This window comes from Manis pentadactyla, chromosome 4 (assembly GCF_030020395.1).
Source record: "Manis pentadactyla isolate mManPen7 chromosome 4, mManPen7.hap1, whole genome shotgun sequence".
NCBI lineage: Eukaryota > Metazoa > Chordata > Mammalia > Pholidota > Manidae > Manis > Manis pentadactyla.
In genome coordinates, this window is record NC_080022.1 from 26,422,038 (window position 1) to 26,445,803 (window position 23,766).

General features: G+C 47.2%; 1 protein-coding gene across 2 annotated transcripts in view; it reads right to left on the reverse strand.

Moving 5' to 3' along the window:
* DLGAP3 (DLG associated protein 3) overlaps positions 1–23,766 on the reverse strand; it is a 53,078-nt gene that overhangs the window by 16,042 nt on the left and 13,270 nt on the right. For both annotated transcript variants that reach the window (XM_036885271.2, XM_036885272.2), the window contains exons 2-5: positions 16,465–16,543; positions 13,854–15,011; positions 9,515–9,720; positions 9,139–9,211 (exon numbers count right to left, since the gene is read on the reverse strand). In XM_036885271.2, the coding sequence (XP_036741166.1) occupies positions 9,139–9,211; positions 9,515–9,720; positions 13,854–14,960 (1,386 nt within the window). In that variant the 5' untranslated portion in view covers positions 14,961–15,011; positions 16,465–16,543. The remainder of the gene's footprint in view (positions 1–9,138; positions 9,212–9,514; positions 9,721–13,853; positions 15,012–16,464; positions 16,544–23,766) is intronic.

Sequence of the window (23,766 nt, forward strand, 5' to 3'; positions counted from 1 at the left end):
AACTAAGAAAAAAGCAAAACAAAAATTTTGTTCATGGAACTGTGTCAATAACACTGCACTAACTGTAAACAGAGTAGGCTGCAGCTTTGTTCAAGTGACATGAGAAAACTGGTGCAAAGAAAAAAAAAACGGTAGGAGAAGCAGGTAGTCCAGTGGTAAACTCTACACACAGAGCACAGAACGGGTGCACATTTGACCCCAAGCTTCAGAGCCACCAAGCATCAAGGAAGAGCCTGTGGGATGCCTGCATAGGCTATGGAGTGAGAGCCCCTGACTCACGGGCTGGGTCTGCTACTTCCTAGTAGTGTGGCCGGGAAGGTTACTTAGCACTTAATCACCTGATTAAACTGACTGGGGGACCTCAAAAAAACCATCTGAGGCACTTAGGCAGGTACTGGCACATACTAGACCCTCAGTCAGTGGCATGTGAAGGTCTCAGGGCCTACCTGGCAAACACAGGGCACTGCTCATGAGAACCACAACTCTCCCTGTCACTAAGCCCCAGAAAAATTCCTCTATGGGGGATTAGGCAGAGGCCACTGGATGAAGGCATGCACAAGGTCCTCAGGAGCATCCACATGGTCAATGTGACAGCAAGTACCCCACAGCTGTATCTTGTGACATCTCCCAGAAAAGATTCATGGCATCATATTATATGCAATCAACAGAGAAAGTGGCTTGAACCATGTGTGAAATGCAGCTCAATGTTTTTACAACTTGGCCCCCAAAGCACAACATAGTATCACTAGATTCTACCTCAGATTGGACAAGAATTTCCATCCCATTCTATTGATGGGCAAACTAAGGCTCAGAGAGGACAGATGAGTTGTCTAAGGATACCCAGCTGTGATTTACCAGAGCTAAGTGCCAGGTTTTCTGACTCTCATGCCAGGCTGACTGAGTGAGCATCAGAATCTCCTGGGGAGCTTGTTAGACCCACATTAACTCAGGTCCCACCCCAAAGATCTGAACCCAAGGCTCTCTAACAATGTGCCTCTGTTTATTTTGGCTGCTTCAAAGCTCAAAGCCAAATTTGCTGGAGATTCAGATTCAGTGGTTCCAATGTGGGCCTGTAGTTTAAAAGGGCTGCCTGGACATTTTTCTGCAGTATTTTCTAAAGAAATATCATTACAAGGGCACAGAAGTCACAAGACATGAAAATTAGTCCAAGATCCTGTAGATGGCCTGCCACGTCTGTCTGGCACAAGCCATGCTCTCGTGCCAGCTACGGCTTTCACCATGACTCCTTGTGCATCTATCTCAGTTCCCTATCTCTGGACCTCTGGGGTACCAAGGACCAGCAGAGCCAGGATATTTCCTGAAGCTCAGGAGCTGATCTAACTCTGCTATTTCTAGGCCAGGCTCAAGAAACTCCCCAACTAGAACCACACCAGCTCAGAGGGTCCTTCCTGGAGCACAGGAGAACAGATCTAACCCCAAAAGAGAGTGTTCTGTTCTCAAGTCTGGACACCATGGATGGAAGGAATCTCACTCTGCAGCTTTACTCTGTATCTCCTGCCCGCTTCTGTGTGTGAAGCAGTAGGCATAATATCTGACATATAGCAGATGCTCAATAAATATTAGCTATTATTATTAGTGGCAAGAGGTTCTTAAATCACGGTGACAATACCTCTCAGAGGCCTCACTTTTCCAAGGCCTTGAAGCCTTTGAAATCTCAACCATATGCTATTCCCACAACCAACTCTAATCAATGCTGAAAGAGGGAGCATGAGAAACTCCCTGGGGCCACACACCTTCCATCCCTCCTGGCCAAGAGGAGCTCTTGGAGTTCCAACAAGGGACCGGAACCCAAGGGAAATGCAGGCTTGTGTAGACTCTCAGAGGAATATTGCACCTGAGTTGATCTTTACTATATTACGATTATAAAATTATAACATTGTGCGGGGAATCCTCTTATTATCTGTGCACTGCCTTCCCCCCTGCACCCCTTAGTCCCTGCTTTCATGAGAGTCAAAGAAGTCTCTTAGGAAATGAGAAACTTCGTTTTTCTCCAACCAGACTCAGAATCAGTAAATACTTCCAAGGGTGTGGGATATTTAGAAGGAAATACTGTGTCTGGGTCTAATTGAAAATTGTCTGCACTGGAGTTAATGAATCCAACTGAGGGCTAGGCAACTTCCTGTATCCTTTACATATGTCATTTAGTTTAGATAACCTTGGAAAACCCTCCCATTTCAAAACACTCTAAAACACTGGATAAAATATAACAAGCATTGTTTTATATGCATAGCTAAGCTCACAAGAAAGTGAGATATTTCCCCAGGGGACAAAAGCAAAGAGGAGACTGGAAAATCAGAATATTAACTGTGTGAGCCAATGCTGCAAACGTCTCAGTGGAGGTGAGAGTGGGGGCAGGGGTTGCTGGTCTTGGTACCCACAGAGCTTAGGTTTTAACACCCACTTGAGTGCAGGAGTAAGGCTCTGGGCCCATGTGTAGCACAGAATTGGAAATAACCTGCATAAAGGTAGGAAAGGGGAACCTTTGATGAAAAGGTAGACTGGAAAAAATTCAGTTATCAGCCCAGGCTGATGACAAGGAAGTAGTCTATAGTCTAGGCACTGCAGGGAGAGAAAAGTAGGCTAACCTAAGATTTTGTACCCACAAGCTGATCTTCTCACAGACACAGGATTCTGTGTCTTCACAGGCACACATGGGTCAGACCCCCCCAATTTAATATTGACATAAAATGGTCCCAGACCAAGTATAGTGTCTAACAGAAGCAACTGCAAAATATTTTCTGGGGCAAGCATTCCCAACCCAGACTGCCCAGGATTCTCACAGATAAAACTCCATTGAAGATGACCTAATATTAGACTATGTGGCAGACCATCTCTGACATGGCTCCTAATGATCTCCACTTTCTGGTATTCACACCCTTACGTAATCCCCTCCTCTTGAGTGTGGACTAGACGTATTGGCCCACTTATAATGAATAGACTATGCCACAATACATAGGGATGTTAATTTGAAATTGATTACAGAAAACTGTGGCTTCCATCTTGGACCACCTTTCTCTCAGAGCCTTTTGCTCTGGGGGAAGCAAGCTGTTACGTTGTGAGTAGACCTACGGTGAATCCCACATGTCAAGAAACCGATGACTCTGGCCAGTGACCAGCAAGGATCTGAGGCCTGCTGACAGCCCCTTGAGTGAGTAAGGAAGCAAATCTTCCTCCAGCCAAGCCTTGAAATGACTGTAGCCCTGGCCAACACATTGACTGAAGCCTTGTGGGACACCTGACCCAGGTGGCACACAGCTAAGCTGCACTCAGATTTCTGACCCACAGAAATGGTGAGATAATAGTTACTGTTTAAACCCACTCTGCTTAAGGGCAAGATACTACACAGCAATAGATAACTAATACAAATGTGACATAAAAACTAAACCTTCGCTGAGTTAAACCACTGGGAACTCAAGCTTTATCTGTTATAGCAGCTAGAGTTACCTTAACTATAACAGGTCAAATAATTTTTTTAACTGTTTAAAATGTCTAACACTTAAAAGGTAAAATGGGAAACGTAAAGCGAGAATAAAGCTTTGAAAAAGAAAAGATTAAAAAGACTTGAAAAGGAACAAAATCAGGTTTCTAGAAATTTTTTTTTAAGTCAAATTAAAAACACAATTAATGAGTTAAATAGTAGATAAGACAGAAGGGAAGAGAAAACCAGTGAACCAGAACATACATCCAAGGAGCTTCCCCAGAAGGCAGCACAGAGAGGCAAAGAGATGGAAACTAAGATGGAGCAGTTAAGATACATGGAGAGAGAATCAGAAGGTCCCACCAATAACTAATAGGAGTTCCAGATAAGAGACTAGATAGAATGTGGAAGAGGCAACATTTGAAAAGATAATTATAGTGATTGAGAGTTTTCCAGACTTTTGAATTCAGGCATGACACAGTGATATGGACACCAAATCCTATCCCCAAGACACCTCTAAAGCTGCAAAAAAATGTCAAGAACAACCATTTCATCACTGAAAATCATTCAAAGGTGTACAATGATTAAACGTATTCATAAAATGACTGAGCTCTGGGTAAGAATAGCATGAGTCTATGGCATGCGTGCAAGGGACTGCTCCTGTTACTCAAACTCCCAGCTCTGTCAACTGCAATAGTTCAACTAGGGCTGGGAAGGCTGTGAAAACCAGCTGCTTCACTGCTACTGCCAAAAGGGGCTCCCTTAATTTGGAACATTGTCAGGTATAGTGTCAAAAGCAGAATATCCAGTAGCACTGCTAGGCTGAAATTTTGGCAGTTTAGGGAAATCAATGGACTGGCAGACTAGGCAGGGATTTAACAGGGGGTTCCAGGGAATGAGACAGCCACAGAGGATTTGATAAGCTCTCCCCATATCCTGGGGTTCACTAGGCACTATAGACACTGGGTACATGCACAACAGAGACTAGAGAGGCCCATAGCCATCCACATATCCCTGGTCAATGGAGCCTGTGCACATGTGCAAGGAAACACAAGAGATCCTGGCAAAAAACAAAAGCCAGGGCCGGCTTGAAAACAGCCTGAAGTGTGTACTCCCTAGCCCACACACAGAACCATAAGTAGAGAGAAGAAGCCTTGCTGATTCAAGGTTTTTTAGCACAATTTCTGACCGATCTCTGGGCAAACACTAAGCTATGCAGACACAACCCCTAGGAACCCAGACTTAAAAATAAAAATAAAAATGAAAAAAAATTAGTGGATACATCAGAGGCCACATTCGACATGAAAGACAGATTTCACAAATCTAGTCCAGAGATTAACAAACAAATGAACAAAGCAATAATAATTTTCAAGAGGTAAAGTAAGAATCCAGGGTTGCTAAATTACCTAAAATGTACAATATTTGACATACAAGACATGTAAACAAACAAGAAAGTATGAATGTCCCCAAATGTTTGGTTTAGCAGATGAAAACTACAAAGCAACTATTATAAATATGTTCAAAGAACTAAAGGAAGTCATGTTTAGAGAGCTAAAGGAAGGCATGACAACAATGACTTAATGAACAGAAAATAACAACAAAGACATATTTGTGAGAAAGAGAAAAGAACTAAGTGGAAATTCTGGAACTGAAAAGCACAATAACTGAAGTGAAACAGTCACTAGAAGGGCTCAGCATAAGAAATGATCAGCAAACTTGGAGACAGATTGGTATAAATTATCCAATCTGAAGAAAGGAGAGAAAAAAGAATAAAAATAAACAGAGCCTCAGATGGGATATGGGATATTACCAAACATACCAAAATACATGTAATGGGGATTCCAAAAGAAGAGAGAGAAAGGGGTAGAAAAAAATACTTGAAGAAACAATGGCCCAAAACTCTCCAAATTTGATGAAAAACATTAATATTTGGACTCTAAAACACTCAATAAATCCAAAGTAGGTAAAACACAAAGAAATCCATACCCAGGCGTATTACAGTCAAAAGGTTGAAAGCCACAAAGACAAATCCTTATAGCAGAAAGGAAAACCAATTCATCATATTGAGGAAACAACTATATGATTAACAACTGGCTTCTCATCAAAACCATAAGTACCGAAGGCAATGGAATGGTATATTCAAAGTGCTGGAAAAAAGAAAATGTGAACCAGGAAATCTATATCCAGCAAAACTATTCTTCAAAAATGAAGTACAATTAAAGATATTTCCAAATAAATATAGACTGAAGAGTGTATTGCCAGCAGACCTGTCTTATAAGAAACATTAATGGAAGTACTTTAGGCTAAAAGGAAGTGACACCCCTGGTAACTCGAATCTACAAGAAGAAATGAAGAGGACCAGAAATGGAAAACACAAAAGACTCTACAAATATATTTTTCTCATTTTTTCTCTCAACTTCTCTAAAAGACATAAAATGTTTAATACCATTATTGTTTTATAATAATTGTTATGTTTATAACATATATATATAGGAAGTGTGTATGACAATAATAACACAAGGAAGGGAGAAAAAGCAAAGATATATTGGAGTAATGCTTATGTATTTTACCAGAATCAATTAGATTTTAGTAAGTTATGATATATATTGTAATTCCTAGAGAAACCACTAATAACTCAAATAATATAGTAAAAGGAAATAACAAAGAAATTTAAATAGTACACTGAAATGTTTATTTACTTACTACAAAAGAAGAGAGGAAAGGAAGAACAGAGGAACAAAAATGGCATGTACAATCCAATCATATCCATAATCATATTAAATGTGAATGGACAAGAAACCCTTATTTTAAAGGTAGATGCTGTCAAATTGGGTAAAAAAGCAGGTAGAAAGAAATAAAAAGGTTCAAAAAAGACATACCTGCAAACAGTAATCATGAGAGAATTTTCCAGATGTGATGAAAGACATAAAACTTCAGATTCAGGGAACACACACCCATATCACAGTGAAACTACAGAATACTAAAATCAAAGACAGAGCTCAACGGCAACCAGAGAGAAATGAAAATTATCCACAAAGACAATTAGACTGCAGACAAGAGAAGAACACCAACAACAGAGGACAGATGACAGATGATAAAGGAATATCTTTAAAACACGGAGAGAAAATAAATGGAGACCTGGAATTCTATAAGAAGCTAATTTACATTAAACAGTTAGGGTAAGCTACATTTTTTTGTTTCTGGTAGCAAGACAGAGCTTGCTACTGACATTCACTGGAGAAATTACTAAAGAGTATACTTTAAAAGGAAAGAATGAAATGCAAGAAGGTATAGTTGGGCAAGATAAAGATGTGTGTCTATATAAATAAGTACTGATAACAAAATGTAACAACAATAATAAAGATTAATTTGGAAAGATATAAAGCTGGAACTAAAATACTGAGCAACAAGTACAGGTAAGAAGGGAAGAGGTGATCAAAATTAAAGTCCTAAGGTCTTCTCAGGAGAAGGTGGAAGAAATTGTCAACTGTAGCCTTTGCTAAGTCAAATATGCACATGAAAATTATAACAGTAACCACTATGAATGAAAATAGAATGTATAACTCCCAAACCAGCGTGGGATTCGATGGGAAGAAAAATGAAGACAATTGATACCGAAAAAGGGAGCAAAGGAGAAGAAAAGCATCACCCAAAAGGCAGGATAAATAAGACACAAATTAAGACAGCAGAAATACATCCAAGCATATCAGTAATCACAAAATACAATAAATATAAAAGTACCAAACTCTCAAGTAGTTTTCAGAATGAATATAAAATGAAGTCTAGCTATAAACTGTTCGCAAAAGACATCCCTAAAACATAAAGAGACAAAAGCTGGAGCACACCTGTAGTGTTGGAGGAGAAGTAAGGGGACCAGTGTGGTTGGAGTGGGTGATGGGAGGGATCAGTGTTAGGAGAGGAGCTGAGAGTCAGTAAGGGTCAGGCCATGCAGGGCTTTATAGTAAAGTCCTTGACTTTTCCTCTAAGTAAGGCAAGGGTTTGGAGTGAATGTAATTCTATTTTTAAATGATCACTCTGGCTGTATTGAGAGAGAAGAATGAAGTGGAGCAAGGTCAAGGGCAGGCAACCAACTAGAAGGTACTGCAATAGTCCAAACAATGGCACATGGTGACCTGGACTACAGTGGGGACAGTGGACATAGTGAGAAGTGGTCAGATCCTGGATATACTTTGAAGATGGGACCAACAGAATTTGCTGAAGGATGGGATGTGGGATGCGAGAGAGAGAAAGGACTGACTTCAGGCTTTCAGACCAGAGCTCCTGGAAGGATAAAGTGGTCATTACCTGAAGTGGAGAAGACAGTGGATGGAGCAGGTTGTTTGGGGAGAGGCAGGATGGACAGCACCAGCAGTTTAGTTTTGGATACCTTGAGTTTACTAAACATCCAAATGAGATTTCAATACACAGATATGCATGCCTGGCATTTATGGGAGGGTCTGGACTAGAGATACACTCGTGGGAGTCATCATGCTTTCCATAATCTTCAAAGCCATGAGCCTGAATGAGCTCATCTAAGGAGTGAGTCTAGAGAGAAGTCTAGGAACTAAGCCCTAGAAAACTCCAATATTCAGGTCCTGGGGAGTTGTAGAGGCACTGGTGACAAGACAGAGAATAAGTGAGAGAAAGAATCTAAGAGAACGTAAAAGGCGTGGTGTCTCAAAGTCAACTGAGTAAGGTGTTTCAGGGAGAAGAGAGTCATCAACTGCGTTAGATGTTGCCGATAGGTTAAGTAAAATGAGGACTGAGTATTAACAAGTGGATTTAGGGACCCAGGCTAGTCTGATGTGAAAAGACAGCTGTGCAGTCAGATTCCCTGATTCAGGAAGTGCAACAAAGAAATGCTGAGAGGCCGCAGCAGCAAACACCGGGAGCCAGTGTGGACAGTCCTTCGCATTGCTTTTTTTCCCCAGCAAACAGCAAAAATAGCTAACCTTTACTGAGTGCTGGCTATGTGCCGAGAACACTATTATGATGCCTATTTTTAAATAGGGAAAGTGGGGCTCAAAAAAGTCAAGTAACTTGCCCCAGGTCACTCAGCTGGTAAGTAGCTGAGCCGGAATTTAACCAATGCCACGCATTTAATTACTAAACTACGCTGCTTCCATTTAGTTAAGGGGAAAGTCTACGCTTAGGTATAGAACTCACATTTCTACAATACCAATTTGGGACCAGGTATCTTGTGTTTAAATACATTTCTCACTGAACTCTCACAAAACCCCTGTGAGATAAACATCACTACCACTGCCATTTTAAAGATGAAAAAAATAGAGGTGTTGAGAAATGCACCGTCTTGCTAATGGTCCACGGGGTGGAGTGGAGGAAAGAACTCAAGCCCAGACACCTCTGAGACCACAGTTCTGCATAGCCTGTCTGTGCACTTGATCCTGTCATTTTGCACAGGACGGCTGGAAGCACTCAGGCCAGGACAGGGCTGTGGAACCTCACAGAACTGAGGTGTAGCCCTTACAAGCTCACAACTTGGAGGACATCTGGTGGTTTTTAAGAATGTGACTCCCCAAGATCCCCAGCTCTAGGAGTCCCAAAGCAGGCTCCTCAGCTCTCCCAGAAACAGACCGTCACTCTCTCCATGGGCAGACCTCTGATTTTAAGCCCTAGGCTGGGTATGGGACTGAGCCCCCTTCCCACCCTTTCCTTTAGGTGTGTGGGCCTCTCCCTACCTGTCCAGTGGTAAGGGAACGGGTGTAGCCGGGAATGTTGCTCCGGGGGTGGATCCGGGGTGGGACACAACAGCTGGAAAAGGTCAAAATTCCACATTCAGAATGGAGTCTGCTCCAAGGGGTATTGGAGCCCCTGAACAGGTTCTATCCCTCAGAAACTCACAGAGGTCCCTCAGAGACTCCTGGGTAAAGGAACTCTCTGGAAGAGGTACGCAGGTAGGAGCTATTGTCAGGGGCCCCCTCTTTACTTGGAACAGAGACTCCCCAGTTGAACCCTAAGAGGGAAGCCAACTGGTACCCACTCCACACACATCTCCTATAGGGGCCCACTTTCCGCTCCCCCAACAACCCCACTCCTGGCCCTCCCTGTCCTTACTTGATCCGGGCCTGGTCCACGCTGGAGGAGCGGCGGGTGGTGAAGCGCCGGGCAACTGCTTTGGGGGACGTCTTCGGGCTGCCATCTGAGTCTCCACTCTCCTCATCCCCCATGGCTTTGATGTAGCTGCCGCTCCGCATCCTGCGGCAGGGGATCTCCCCATCCTTGCCCGCAGTGGGGTAACCCCCCCAGTCGTCTTGGGGCACCTGCGGGGACAGGGGCCTCTGTCTCTCAGACACATCCCTACTAAATCTAGAAGCCAAGACCCTCTTTCCCCACCGCCATGGAGACGCCATACCCTGGCTTGAGCAGGCCACTCTCTGGAGCATGAGAGGTGGAGCAGCAGGTGAGGTTTCCCCTTAGAAAAGGTGCCTCGTCATTCTCCACGGACCTTTCACTACTTAACTGAGGGCCACCCAGAGAGGCTGACATGCCAGTGTCAAGGGGCTACAGATCAGAGGCCAAAGTGACCTGCGTCAGTCCCACCCCAGCAGTGAAGTATCACCTGACTTCAGTTACCTTTCACCTCTCCTTCTTTAACCTCTCAACCTGCTCACATCCCCAGTCCTCCAGCCCTCCCCTTTTCCTTCGGTGAAAAGCCAGAGGATTTTAAGCAGGGGAGTGACATCAGACTTGTGTTTCACAAGAGCACCCGTAAGGTCCGAAAAGAGGATGGACAGTGGAGGGCCAGGAGCCAGGGTGGGGGCTCGAGAGGCAGCAGGGAGACTAATTAGGAGGCCGATGCTGTCATCCGGGCGAGAGGTGATGAGCCTAAATTAAGACAATGACAAGAGGGGGAAGAGGAGATGGAAATGAGAGGAGTTAAGGAGCGGCAGTGAGCCTGATTAGACGTCAGGGACGAGGGGGCAGGGAGTTGTCAAGAGTGACTAGGAGGCTGCGGCTGAGGACCTGGGGGGGTGCCGCAGAATCCCAGAGAAACAGATATGGGGGAAAGGTGACAGGTTCGGGGTTGGCCATCTTGAGCTTGGCAGAGAATTGTTGAGCAGGTGACAGGGTATTTGGTTCTGGAGTTCAGTGGAGAGATCTGGGCTGGAGGGCAGACATGTGGGAGTCATGGGGGCAGCTCAATCCATAGGAGTGAATGAAACAGCCCAGCAGAAAGCAGAGAGAGCTGGGAGCCATCCACTGACATTTAAAGAGGAACTGCAGAGAAAAGAAGAGGAGCCTATGAAGTCACCTGAGGAGGAGTGGGCAGAGGGGTAGGAGGGAAGTCAGGAGAGTGCCATGTCAGGGAAACAGGAGACATTTCCAGAATAAAAGGAGATGATAATGTCAAATGCCACAGCACATTCAGAGGTTAGTGATTCGGGCTCGGGAGTTAAGACAGATTCATGTTCAAATTCTGGCCCCATCTCTTGTTAACTAGGTGAACTTGAGCAAAACTGATTAATCTCTAAACCTCAGTTTCCTCCTCTGTGAATTGGTAATAATTACACCTACATCTCAGGGTTGGTGAAAAGGATACATGAACCAATGTAGAGTGCCCAGCACATAGTAAGTGCTCAATAAATGTTGACTATTATAAGCATTGCAATGTACCTCTCAAGAAGAGCTCTCAAGAGCCCACTGGTGGCCACTGCCAGAACATTTTAGAGGATAAGGGTGTGGAAGTCAGACCGTAGTAAAGGGGAGAGTGAAAGGAAGTGAAGAAGTGGAGCATATGCTCCAAGAACTTGGATATGAAGGAAAGACAGGAGGTGGAAGGGGTTTTGGGGTGGTGGTAAAATGGGATTTTAGGATGACGAACTTGGGCATGTTTTCAGCATGAGGGAAAAGCAGTAAAATAAAGATAGTCTTGAAATGTGGGGAGGGAGGAGACAGACAGTTCAGGGATGGAAGGGACCCTGGGGAGATGGGCTCAAGGCCTACTGGAGGGATCAACCTGGAATGGGTGGCCTGGCCTTGCCTCTGAGCCAGGAAGGAAGGAGATGAGGGTGGCTGGGGATCTAGAGGAATCTACAGGTAGACTGATGGGAAGCTGAGGGAATCCATGATGGCTGGTCTCCACCAGGAAGAATGAGGTGTGAATGAAGACCTGGGGGAAAGGGCTGGGCAGATGAGGAAGATTCAAAACACCTGTTGTAAGAAACAGGTTGAATAGGGTGGGGATTGGGGGCTTTGAGAGGCATCAAGGTTCAGGGACAGCATAGATAGGGTCCACAGGTTCCTCACCTCGGGGGGTGATGCTAGGTCAGGGGACAGAGATCAGTGTGAGAATGAGGACCCAGGGATGTGTGGGGCCCCATGAAGGAACCACAGGGAGAGGCAGAGCTCACGGAGGACTGGGACTCAACCAGAAGATGGGATCTCAGGGAGGAAACAAGACTCCATAAGGAATAAGGGCCCTGAGTGGAAAGGGGTTTGGAAGAGAGTTGAGAGCTGGGGTCAAGTGGGAGAAACAGGGTCTCAACAAAAGGGTTGGGGCAGCTAGTCCGATGGGGCCAGCATCCCTGCTTTAGTGCCAGGGAACACCAGGCTGTATGGAGTGTCCATGCAGACCCTTAGTTCTACCCCAAACAGGCTCAGACTTCACAGTCTTAAGATGCCCTCGAACCCTAGACCCTGACAAGTCATTCCCTCCCCATGTTCTGTAGAGAGGAGCCACAGACAAGCAGAGAGGCAGGCCAGCAGATGGGACAGCCAGGGTGCTCCATGCCACACTGCAGGGCTCCCATGCCACAGTCACTGCAGAGCTCCGTGCTCCTCTGCAGGACACTGTGAGGTGCATGTTAAAAAGGAAGCCCCCAGAGAGGTCAGGGCAGCCCTGGAGAAGCAGCAGAGAGTAGCAGAGTGGCAGTGAGCCTCCTGGGATGGCAAGGACTCAGTTACAAGAGAAGGGCTGGCATCCCCCCCTTGGCCCTTTCTGCTGGAACCTTCAATTCCCAGCTTCCTAGGGAGGCGGCAATCCAAGGTCAATCCAGAAGTCCTGAATCCTAGTTGTCTCCAACCTTCCCTTCCATCTCCCACCCCTTCCTTCTTCCACCATGGCCGTATTTGTTCCCTTGAGCTTTCGTGAGCTCCCCACCCAGGAGAGCCTTAGCATGTGACAACTTATCAGCAAGACCAGTAACACCCAAAAGACACATACAAGCCTTATTCTCCATACCTTTGAACATGTTGTAGCCACTTCCTGTCACACCCTCAATCCACTTCTGCACTCAACTAACTTTATCTCCTCCACTGAGATTCAGCGCAGGGGTCATTCTTCCCAGAAGCTGTTCTGAGCAACCCCTGGCCACATCGCCCCAGTTGGGTGAGGCGCCTGCTCTGTGCTCTGATGGAGCCCGGGCGCTCTCCTATCACAGCTTCATCACACTGCATTGTCTGCCTCCCTGTCTACCCCTCCTCTAAACTCTGGACTCCTCACAAGTAGTGTCTGTGTCTTCATCTTCGTATCCACAGCACCCAGGAAAGGCTCACTGAATGAATGACTGTGGATTAACTATGTGGAACATGAGTTTGGGGGAGAACCCTAAATGTGCTGGAGTTCTAGAACTTGTTTTGACTTTTCTTCCTAAAACTATGAGCCGGCTCAAGACAGTATGTCAGTGGTACAGGAGGGGGGCCTGAGGCAGAAGAGGGAAGGGTGGATGGTAAGAAGAGCCCTGACTCTATCTCAGTAAGAGGAGGGAGAGGGGACAGTGTGGGATGGACAAAGGCTTCATGAGAAGAAGGGATCAGAGTTCCTATCCTCACCTGTGGAGACCACAGCAGTAGTGAGGCAGGATGCGGACAGAATGCCAGCTATCACCTGCATCATCCACTCCCATCCAGCACTGCATATCCAGTGCTCAGACTTGTGTCCCCAGCCTAGGAAAAGCCCCGGGACTACAGCTGCATGGGTGTCTTACTGCAGGTACTCCAGAACCGCAAACCCAGCAGAGGCACATTCTGGAAATAACTGACCTTCATATTCAAGCAATATCTGGACCACCCAGATCTGAGCAGAAAAGAGGTCTGGAGAAGGCCTGGGGGCAGGAGAACTGCTTTCCAACTGCTGACCTCCAATCTCAAGGGAAGCTATACCCAGGGAGTGCCATGCTGTCCTGTCCACTCTCTACCCTCAACCTCATTCTCCCTCCAAGCTCTTAAGACAGAGGCCAGCAAAACAGCAGATCAAAGGGAATTCTTCCTGGCACCAACATACGACATCAGAATAGAAGGGCCCCTTCACTGCACAAATGGGAAAACTGAGGCCCCAAAGGGGACCCTTCATCATGAGGATAACTGACTCCCATCCAACCCTTTCCAAAGCTCCCTGAGTGACAACTCCAATGAGGGCTGAGGACCCCATTCCCCACCCCCACCAAAGCCTCACCTGCAGATAGTGGTAAGTCCTGGCTTTGGCCTTGGCCTCTGGACCCAGGAGCCCCTTGCCTGGCCCAGCCCCTGGGTATCCATCCCGGCCCTGGCTGACCATCATGGTATGCCAGGCACTTCGCTTGACTGATTGTCCATCCAGTGACATGGACATGCCAGTGCAGGCAAGACAGCGGCCTTCCGACCCGCCCGAGCGCCCCTTGAAGCTCAAGTCCCGGTAGGATCCATCTGGAGCCTCCAGGCAGAAGGGGCCACCGGGTTCCCCAGGGGGCCGCCCACCCGCCAGGAAGCCGCTATCACTGTCCAAGTTGTCGTCGGAGCTCCACCAGCCCGCAGCCTTGGCCTGGTGCCGCCCTTCCCCCTTGCGGTCCTTGCTCTTGCTCCTCTTGCCGTGCCGGGACTGGTGGTGGTGGTGATGGTGGTGGTGATGGTGGTGGTGGGAGGTGTGGGGGCCTCCAGAGCCTGGGCCAGGGTAGCTGTCTCCCCCAGAGCCGCCTCTTCCCTCAGCTTTGGGCCCATTATAGTCCCGCTTCCCTGGGGCCTCCAGAGAGTGGGACTTGGCAAAGAGCTTCTGCACAGAGTGAACCAGGTGCCGGATGCGGCTGGGGCTCTCGCTGCGGGCCTCGGGGGCAGTGCCAGACCCTGGCCCTGGCCCGGGCCCAGCCCCCGCTGGACCTCGCTGGTATGGTAGCGTGTGAAAGCCATCTTGTTGAACTGGCAACTGCTTTTCAAACTGGTCCAGGAGTGTAGGAGGCAGGCGGGGGGCACCCTTGCCTTGTGGGTGGCCCACACAGTCTTCACAGGTGTCGAAAGGGCCCTGCCCGGGGTACATCCTGGGGAAGGTGCTGCTACCCCCCCCAGCCCCAACCCCCCCCGACCCTCCCTCAAGGCCTACCGATGGCCCCTCACTCAGGCTCAGGGGCCCTTCGGGAGAAAGGTGTCCCAGGCCAGCTCTTGGGGCACAGAAGCGGGGCTCAGTGGAGAAGGCCTCCCCGGAGCCCAGCAGGTACGGGGCCCTGGCAGCTGGGCCCACGTCCATATGCTGCTGATCAGCAAAGCGGGCTGGGCGGGGATGGCTGCCTCGGTCGCCATGGTAACCCCTCATGGCCTCAACAAGGGCTCTTCATAGTGTTGGGGGCCAGGCCCCAGGAACCTCCTGGGAAAATAGGAAGAAAAGGGATTTGGATTGAACAACAGGCCAGTTCACCTAAAACCATCTTCCATTGGTTATTCTGGTATCTCTTTAGGTAATGCATATCAATTTATTGTGACTAATTGTACTATCTTTCCACAGATGAGCTTAAAAGTCCTTAAAACAGTCATGTTAGACAAAGACACTCACAAGGGCACAAAATAATACCATCATTCATCAAATGCTGCAAATCTGATAAATAATTATTCACAAGAGGAAATGCCCTCAGCCAAATGGGTTTTTAAAAATCCCTAGATTATCATAAATAAAATCATACCCAAACAGACATTTTTAAAATCTATATTCAAAGAAACCAGTCATTAGGTGAATTAGCTTTTAACAAGCTGACGTTAGGCAAATTGTTCCAGAGCCACACCTCTGCCCCATCCCTATTCACTTCCACTGCTATGAAGTGGCAGGCCTCAGGGTCACAGCTCCTAGCAGCAGTAACCAAAGAGAACACTGGACCCAGAGCCACATATCTACTATGAGTCCATAGGAAAACTCCTTTCTTCCACACCCTGTTCCTTCCTTCTGGTTGCAGGCTCATTCTCCCTCCCCACAGGACTGAATTAGGAATAAATAACCTGAGATGATTTCTCTTTCCACTTCTAGATTCCAAATACTCCCCAACGAAATTCCCCCTTTTGCCTTTTACCCCCACTTGCTACCCCCATGCCACTGGAGGGAAGTCAGGAAAGGAAAAGAAACCAGAAAGAGGAGAGACATTGGCTATACAAGGCAGCATCTGAATCCTAAACTGTGGTTTAAACCCAGGAGTTCCTTCTCCCAGGAGCAGTGCGCTGGCAGGGCAGAGAGGTAATGGAAATAAAGTGTTGGAACCAGTGCCCCCGGCCCTCATCCCAGGCTTGCCAAGGATACAGGACAGAGAGGTCAGCTCCCAGCAAGAACTGCCTCCAATCAGGACTCCAGAGCTGCCAGGACAGGAGCTACGACAGGAGGGGGTGTCAGCAGGAGGGACAGGGACTGAGGAGCTGGCAGACGGTGCCCTCCCTCATCCCAGACCAGGCTCCTGGGCCATCTGCTGACTAGGAGGGGATGACAGCCTCAAAGACTCCAGACAGCAGCACCTCCAAGACTCGTCCTCCCTTCCTCCCCACCACCACCTCTCCATACCCACTGCATTCAGGCTTCTTCCAGATCCTGCTCACAGCTCATCTACTACTTCCCCAGCACTTGCCATGTAGCAGGTACTGTGCTACCTAATATTCTCTAACCCCAATGAAATCCTGTGTGTAGATACTATCCAAATTTACCCATAAGAAAATTGATCTCAAAATGGTGAGGTCACAAAGCTGGTAAGTGGGTGAGTCACTCTGAATCAAGATTCAAACCCACCTTATTTTGATTTGAGAACCTCAATTGAATCCCTATTTCCCAGACTCCTACCACTCACCATCCAGGGTGTCCCATCCTTGGTGTCAGGATCCCCACTGACAGAATCCTAACTTCAGAAGGCTCAGGACCACTGGCACCTGACAGAAAAGAAAAGGGGTGAGCAAAGGGGGAAAGAGATTCTCCCAAAGTCCTCAGAAGACCAGTCCCTGGCCTTGACAGTTTCCCTTCCCAACCCCCAAAACCAGGGTTGATTGGATCCCCCATGATGCAGAGCCTTTGCACCCCCAGGGAAATGAAGTTGGCTTCATTATGCAAATACATGCAGATGAGCTTATAGGTTGGACTACCTCCAACTGCAGGTGTCTTTGTGATCTGTCCATGGTGCTGAACCACTGCCTTTTTTTTTTTTTTTCCACTGCCCACAAATATGATTCCATCACACAAATATTTGTTGAGCAGCTACCGTAAGCAAGACTCTGAGTGAGAAGTGTATAAAGTTGATTTAAGTGTGGTCACTGTCATTGAGGGGTTTATAGTCTAACAGGGGAGCAATCTCTCACATGACAGGGTTATTTTAGGTCCCTGTATTCTGGCACAAACAGTTCCCTCCTTCCAGAATCTCCTTTCATCTACCCCTCAGCCCTTGGCTAACACTTACTCATATTAAGCCCATCTTCCCTCCTCAAAGACTTTCTGTACTTTTATTCTGGGTTATGCCTCTCTGTTGGGCTTTTATAACACCCTGAGTTCCCCCACAAAAGCAGCTATCACACTGCACTGAAATTGTCTGTTTCAGTTTCTGTCTCCCCAACTAGAAGGTGATCTTCTGCAGGGTAGGAACCATATGCTATTTATCTCTGTGTCTCCAACACCTTTGTGATGAGCAGGCTTTGTCCAGAGCAGGTTCTTAATAAATATTCATCAACTAGATGAATAAATGACTGGGCTGCAAAAAGGTACCAAAATGGTAGGCTAGTTCAGATGAGGGCAAGGCCAGATCCAACAGCAGGAAATTGAGGAAGATTTCCCAGAGAAAGGTGTGTTTGAGATGGAGAATGAGATGGCTGTGTGTTCCTCAGACAAAGGTGGGGGGGTGGGGGAAGAGAATTCCCAGAGGAGGAGACAGCAGGCACAAAGGCAGAAGAGGTGGGCAAATAAGGAATTCTTATGGGTGGACTGGAAGAGTTGCAGCAGACATTTAGGGATTGGTCAGTCCTGGGAAAAGATGGGAGGGAGAGACTTAGAAAGGAAAATGACTCTGAAGTTTGCAGCAACCGTGACTGGAAGACTAATGATGACATTATTAGACAAAGGGGCGTCAGGAAGAAGAGCTAACTTTGCATGCATGATTAATAGTGTGGAAGAGACACAGTCAGACATCAGGAAGAACTTCCTGACTCTGAGGAATGTGAGACAATGAAGAAGATTGTGGAGTCTCCTGGGAATCTTCCATAGAGGAAAGGGTGAGACATGCCCAGCCCTGGCCTGCTCTATAGCCTGGACTGGAGAAGCTGTTGGTTACCTTGCCTGGAGGGAAATGGGGGTGACCACACAGATATCAACTAACTGTCTCTAGACGACAATTCTTCTCCATTGCCCTTCTCTGGGGAAGTGGAGGTGACTTCAGATCAAGACAGCCTCAAAGAAGTTGTGAGAAAAGCACCTGGAAGTGTCTCTTTGCTTTAGAAACTGTTAATAGCCTGGTCCTTCCTCCATGGCATGGTTCTCCTCCCCTCTGCCCCAGACGGGACCCATGTCTGAGACTCACGAGATGCCACTTAGGCAGAAGCCGAGACCATCCATTTGCTTGTGGTCACATCAAGCTGGAGCCTGACGCTGAGCTTCCCAACAATGTACATCCCCAGGTTCTCCCTTCCTCCAGCTCCACACAGGTGCAGCTGCCAAGCTGCTGAGCCTTCATCAAGATCTTATCAAACTTGAGTCTATTTAGCATCAATCCATGTTTCCCAGCTCTAGTCGCAGGGGAGATGGGTCCCTGTAATTGCTCCTCTCCAGACAAGCCACCCCCGACTCCCTTACTCATGTCCCACAGAGCAGCACTGTCCGGTGGAAAAAGCACAAGCCCTGAGACCAGAAGGCGTGTGACTCTAGACAAGCGACCTACCCTCTCTAAGCCTACTGACACCTGCTCACCTATCTTCCAGGACTTCAATATCAAATAATATAATGTATATGAAACCACTGTAGAAACTCTAAAAGATTACACAATGTAATCTTTCATGGGAAACCTTTCTTTTGGATTTCCAAATCCCCTTTGTCCAAATAGTAAACAATACAATCAAATCCAAATTACTAGGGGAAGTAGATATCAGTTTATGGACTTCCTAAGGAAAATATTTAATTGATATAGATTCCTCCTGTATATTATGCTTTACAGTTACATTCCTCTCGCCACCACCCTGTTATTAAACATAATCAATAGGAAGGAAAAACAAGGTAGGAAGGGACTAATAATTCAATCTATCACCAAGGCTTATGGATTTTCCTTCCTTAAAAATAGATCTACCCACTTATTTCCATATCCACCAAATCATTGTTGGCTGACTAGATAAAACTTATTTTCAGCCTCCTTTCCCCTTTCTCAGCCTCCCTGTAACTAGAGGCCACATACATACATGAAAATCTGATGAGGGTTTCTGGGAAAGATTTTGCCTTGATGATAAAAGGGGTGGAGCTTGAGAGCATCCTTCCTCCCTGTCTTAGTTTAAATAAAATGGTGCTCAGAGCAAGGGCAGCTGTCTTGCCACCATGAGAGAAAGGCCTACGGAATCACAGAAATGTTAGTCCTGAAGTCACTGAGCCATGGAACCAACACGCGCAGTTACCTTCCTCCGGGTAAGGAATAAATTCTTCTTTATTTAAACCATCATTGGCCAGATTTTCTGTATTTGCAACAGAAAGCACTGTTAATGAGTCCAACATCATCATTTCCGGCCTGGATGCCAGCAAAAGCTCCTAACAGGTCTCCCTGCCTCTGTTCTTATCCTCCTCCAATCCAAATGGCCATTTGGAAACACAAATCTGATCATGTCACTTCCCTGCTTAAAACTCTTCATTGGCTTATTTATGTTCTCCGGATAAAATGCCTTAAACTGTCCAGCAGGGCCTGCAGGGTCTGGCCCTTCCTACATTTCCAACATCCTCTCACAACATGCCCCCCCACCTCCCCTTGCTTCCTCTGCTCCAGCCAGGCCAGTCTTTTTGCATCCCAGCATCCCTCCCATTATGGGGCCTATCCCTCCTGTCCAGAAAGCTTTTCCTGCCCACCTCTGGCTTGCTAACTCCTACACACCCTTCAGATCTCAGCCCAGTTGCTTCCTCAGGGAAGCTTTCTCTGGCCTCCCTGACTAGGTCAGATCCCCCTGCTGTTTGCTCTCAAGGCACTATGTACCTGGATAGCTCTTAGATCATTACCATTTTCAAATTGTGTGACTCAGATCACCTGTCTGTACCACTAGAATGTAAGCTCCCTGTAAGTGCAGGAATTTCATCTATCTTATTCACTGCATCTTCCCCAAGCCCTAGACCAATGCTTTGCATATGGCAGCTGTTTGCTGAGTGAATGTGAACCTACAAAGAACAAGATCCCTTTACTTATGGCTTTTAATTCCCACAACTATTACAAGGGATAGATATTATTCCTCCTCTCCCAATTTTCAGAAGAAGAAACAAGCTAGGGGAGGCTAACTGACCTGCCCACGGTCACAGAGTTGGTGGCAAAGCCAGAAGTCACACCCAGTGTTGCCTCATTCCAACACCTTAACATTTCTCCTACCTGCATGCCAGTCCAGAGAAGCTGAACTTATTAAACTCCCCCTTCTGAAGTAAACACAATAATGAAAGTGAATTTGTTGGGGGAAAAATAAAAAGGAAACAAATTTTTAAAAAACCTCACCCATACCACACACTCTAGGACTAACCAGAATGTGGTTTAGCCTTTTTCCCAACGTTGTAAGCACTGAGTGTGTCCTGCGTCCAAGGTCAGGTATGTCCAGAACAAAGGAAGCTCCCTGTGGCTCTAGGACAACTGTGGCTACTCGTGTCATTCTCCCCATTTTATTGCACCAAGTCATCTCTCCACCATCCCAGGAGACAGACAGCTGCCCAGGTGGGGACCCTCTGGGCCCAGGGAAGCAGCCACTTTGCCAGTGCCCGTGTCTGGCTGGGAATTAAGGAATGAAGGAGTCTGGGAGGGTGCTGTGTGTGACAAATTCTCTGATGCAGCTCCAGTCTATCTGGAAAGGGAAAAAGTGGCACACATGCCGTCACCAAGATATTACCCAATTTAGCACCAACTCCACGATCCAGCAATTAGTTTCTTAAACCGGAACTTGCTGGGGGCTGCCAGGCAGGCGGGGTTGTTGTTACAAATCTGACTAGGAAACCAGCTGTGTAATTCGCCAGGAGGCTGTCACTGCCCCAAGCAATTACGTTCCAGAAAAAGAATGGAAAATGGAGGAAGGAAAAGGACTGCAGAGGAAGGAGTCAGTGTTTTCTTTTTCTCTCCCCCAGGGCCCTGCCCAGCCACATCAGTATCTGTAAAATGGGGATAATAATAGAGCTATCAGAAAGGTATTAGTGATGTGATAATTAAGGTAAGCATATAAATCCCTTAGTACTGTACTAGGCACGTGAATACTCAATAAAAGTAGCTATCATTATTTGTACTTTCATTTTTTTCACATCCTCCACTGGTTTACAGCGTGACCCTGGGTAGGTCAGCTAATTCCAGTGGGACAATCATATAAGACCAAGGAACTCTGTAGGGGAAAAACAGTTCTCATTCAAGACTGTCCACACCTGAGCACCCAGGGATCCGGGTGTGTTTGACAAAGGCCAGTGGCAGAGGTTGACACAGAGTGATGCCTTAGGCAAAGATAAAGATTTGAAAAACCAGATATTAACTGATTCACTCCTTCCTCACAAAGCTGTATGGGAGAGCTACAAGCAGGACAAGATGGTCCAGATGGCTGCGAAGGGGTACATTTGCTTTCTTGCTGGGGATCAGCTCTATCTACCCCTTCACACTAGGGTCTGCGAGGTCATCCCATGCCAGTTCCGACACACCAGAACTCACAGCAAGTACGGCCTGGAATGCATTTGGGGCCGCAGGCCTGAGCTCCTCCAAGCCTGTGGGTGAGCCACACATGCTCTCAGGACCCCAAAGTTGGAGGCCTTGCCCACCCACCCCTTTCCCTGTGCCGATTTAACCAGCATGGCCAGCCTGAGGATTCTGCCTCAGTTTCCCTGTCCAGTCCTCCACCGCTTCCTGTCCTGACAGCATCTTGGATGACTGGGGCTGTGTGTCCTCTGGGAAAGGGCCAGCTATGGGGCACTCTCACACCAAGCCCCTGACCCGTGGCCCATACACCTGAGCCCATGGATAGGCATTCCTCCCCTGGCCCGCCACCTCCCTGTGCACGCAGTTCTGCCTGAGCACCTTTGACCACTTTGACTTGAGCTTTGCCTGGCTCTCTTTGGCAGGACCTCTGCAGCGGGGCTGGTGCCCTCATTCCTCATCCACTACTCAGCCCTAGAGCTGGAGACTCACATGCCTTGTGCCCAACCCCAGCACTTAGGACCCCAGAGACAAAGCTCCTACTTCTCTTTCCACCCCACAAAATGCAGAAGTTAAGAGGAACAGAATAAAAGAAGGGAGGTTTGGGGTCTTTTCCATTCACCTTTATTACTTTACTTAATCCACGCTTCCTGTGGAGTTAGGGGAGGAATTTTACAGAAAATGGGCTTACTGCTCCAAGCAGTAGAGACACTCAGGCACATCCACATCTAAATCCATCTCCTGGCCCACTGGATGGTGCTCAGCCTGTGAATAACCTACACTACCTATAATCGCTTTGAAAATCCCACCTCAGGGGGCTTTGCGCCTGATGTTCTCTCTGCTGGAACGCTCTGCCCCAGATATTCCCACGGCTCCTTTCGTCTCATCTTCCAGGTCTCAACTCAGAGAGGCCTTCCCTGACCACCTGCTAACTAAAGTTGAACCCCATCCCCCAGGCACACTCTACATCACCCTGTTTCATTGCCTTCTTAGCACTTACTGCTCTTTGAAATTATTTTATCTATTACATATTTAGAGTGTACCTCCCCATAGCAGAACATAAGACCCAGAAGGGCAAGGACTGTGTCTGTCCCATATGCTGCAGTATTCTGAATGTTGAGAACAATGCCTAGCACTAACAGATGCTCAAGAAATATCCACAGCATGAATGAAAGCCTTCGCTCGCCACTCTCATCCACTCTACTCCTGGGCCCGACAGCCCCCAGAAAGAACCTCCACTTCTTTCCCTCTAAAGGTTTTGGAGAACCTGTGGAAGACTTGGTATTAGAAATCCAGCCTGTAAACCTAACACTGCTCATCATGTTATCTAGCCTCTCAAATGGCAGGTAAAGATGGTTCCCTGCCAGCCACATCTGCGTCTCTCCAGATGTGCCCCTTTGCATAGTTCAAGGAAGGTTGTGGGGCACAGGGGAGAGGAAGAGGGGGGAAATGACCCTCCCAACATTGCAGAGAATAATGATACTCAGAGGAGGGAATCTCATGGTCTGGGGTTTACCACCCAGCCCTGAGTAGGTCTTTCCATTCAGATTCTCTGGGCTGAATGAAACCTAACCAGCTGGGGGGCCATGTGGCCAAGAGGCACCAGAAACAAAGTTCAGGCTTCCTTCTTCTTCTCCAGAGCTTCCAAGGGCCCTATGAGACACAGTTTAGCCTGGCCAGCCTTACCCCCTCAAGCCCCCTAATTGTAGCCATGGCCAACTGCTCTTCCCTTGCTGTCAAATGAACCAATTCTCAAGCTGTTCTGCCTTGCCGTGTCCAAGCTCCCCTTCCTGAAGTCTTCTTTGGGGAAGTCATCCTGGCCACAGTTCAGAGGCAGACCTCCCAGGACCAGACTCCTCTAGGACCCTGGATGGGGCAGCAAGTGAGAGACTGCATTTGGGGTCTCGAGTTAAACTGTTTGGGTTCGTATCCCAGGTCCGTCAGTTATTAGACATGCGGCCTGGAGGAAGTCCCTTCATCTCCCCCAAGTTCAGTTTCCTGAACTTTAAAATGAGGGCAAGAATAGTTCTTTTTCATCATGACATCATGAGGATTAAGATAATGCAGGTAAAATATCCAGCACAGTGTTGAGGGTTAGCTACTGACAGCTGAGGAGAAGCCACTGAAATGTGTGAGATCTCGAAGTAAATCTGAAAGGGTTTCTCAGACAGGCCTGGGCAGAGGCTATAGCCATACCTGACTCAGGTTTGGATCAGACATACTCTAAAAACTCATCTGTTTCATGTTTCTTCCAGGACTTTGTTTGCCTGGGCTCCTTTG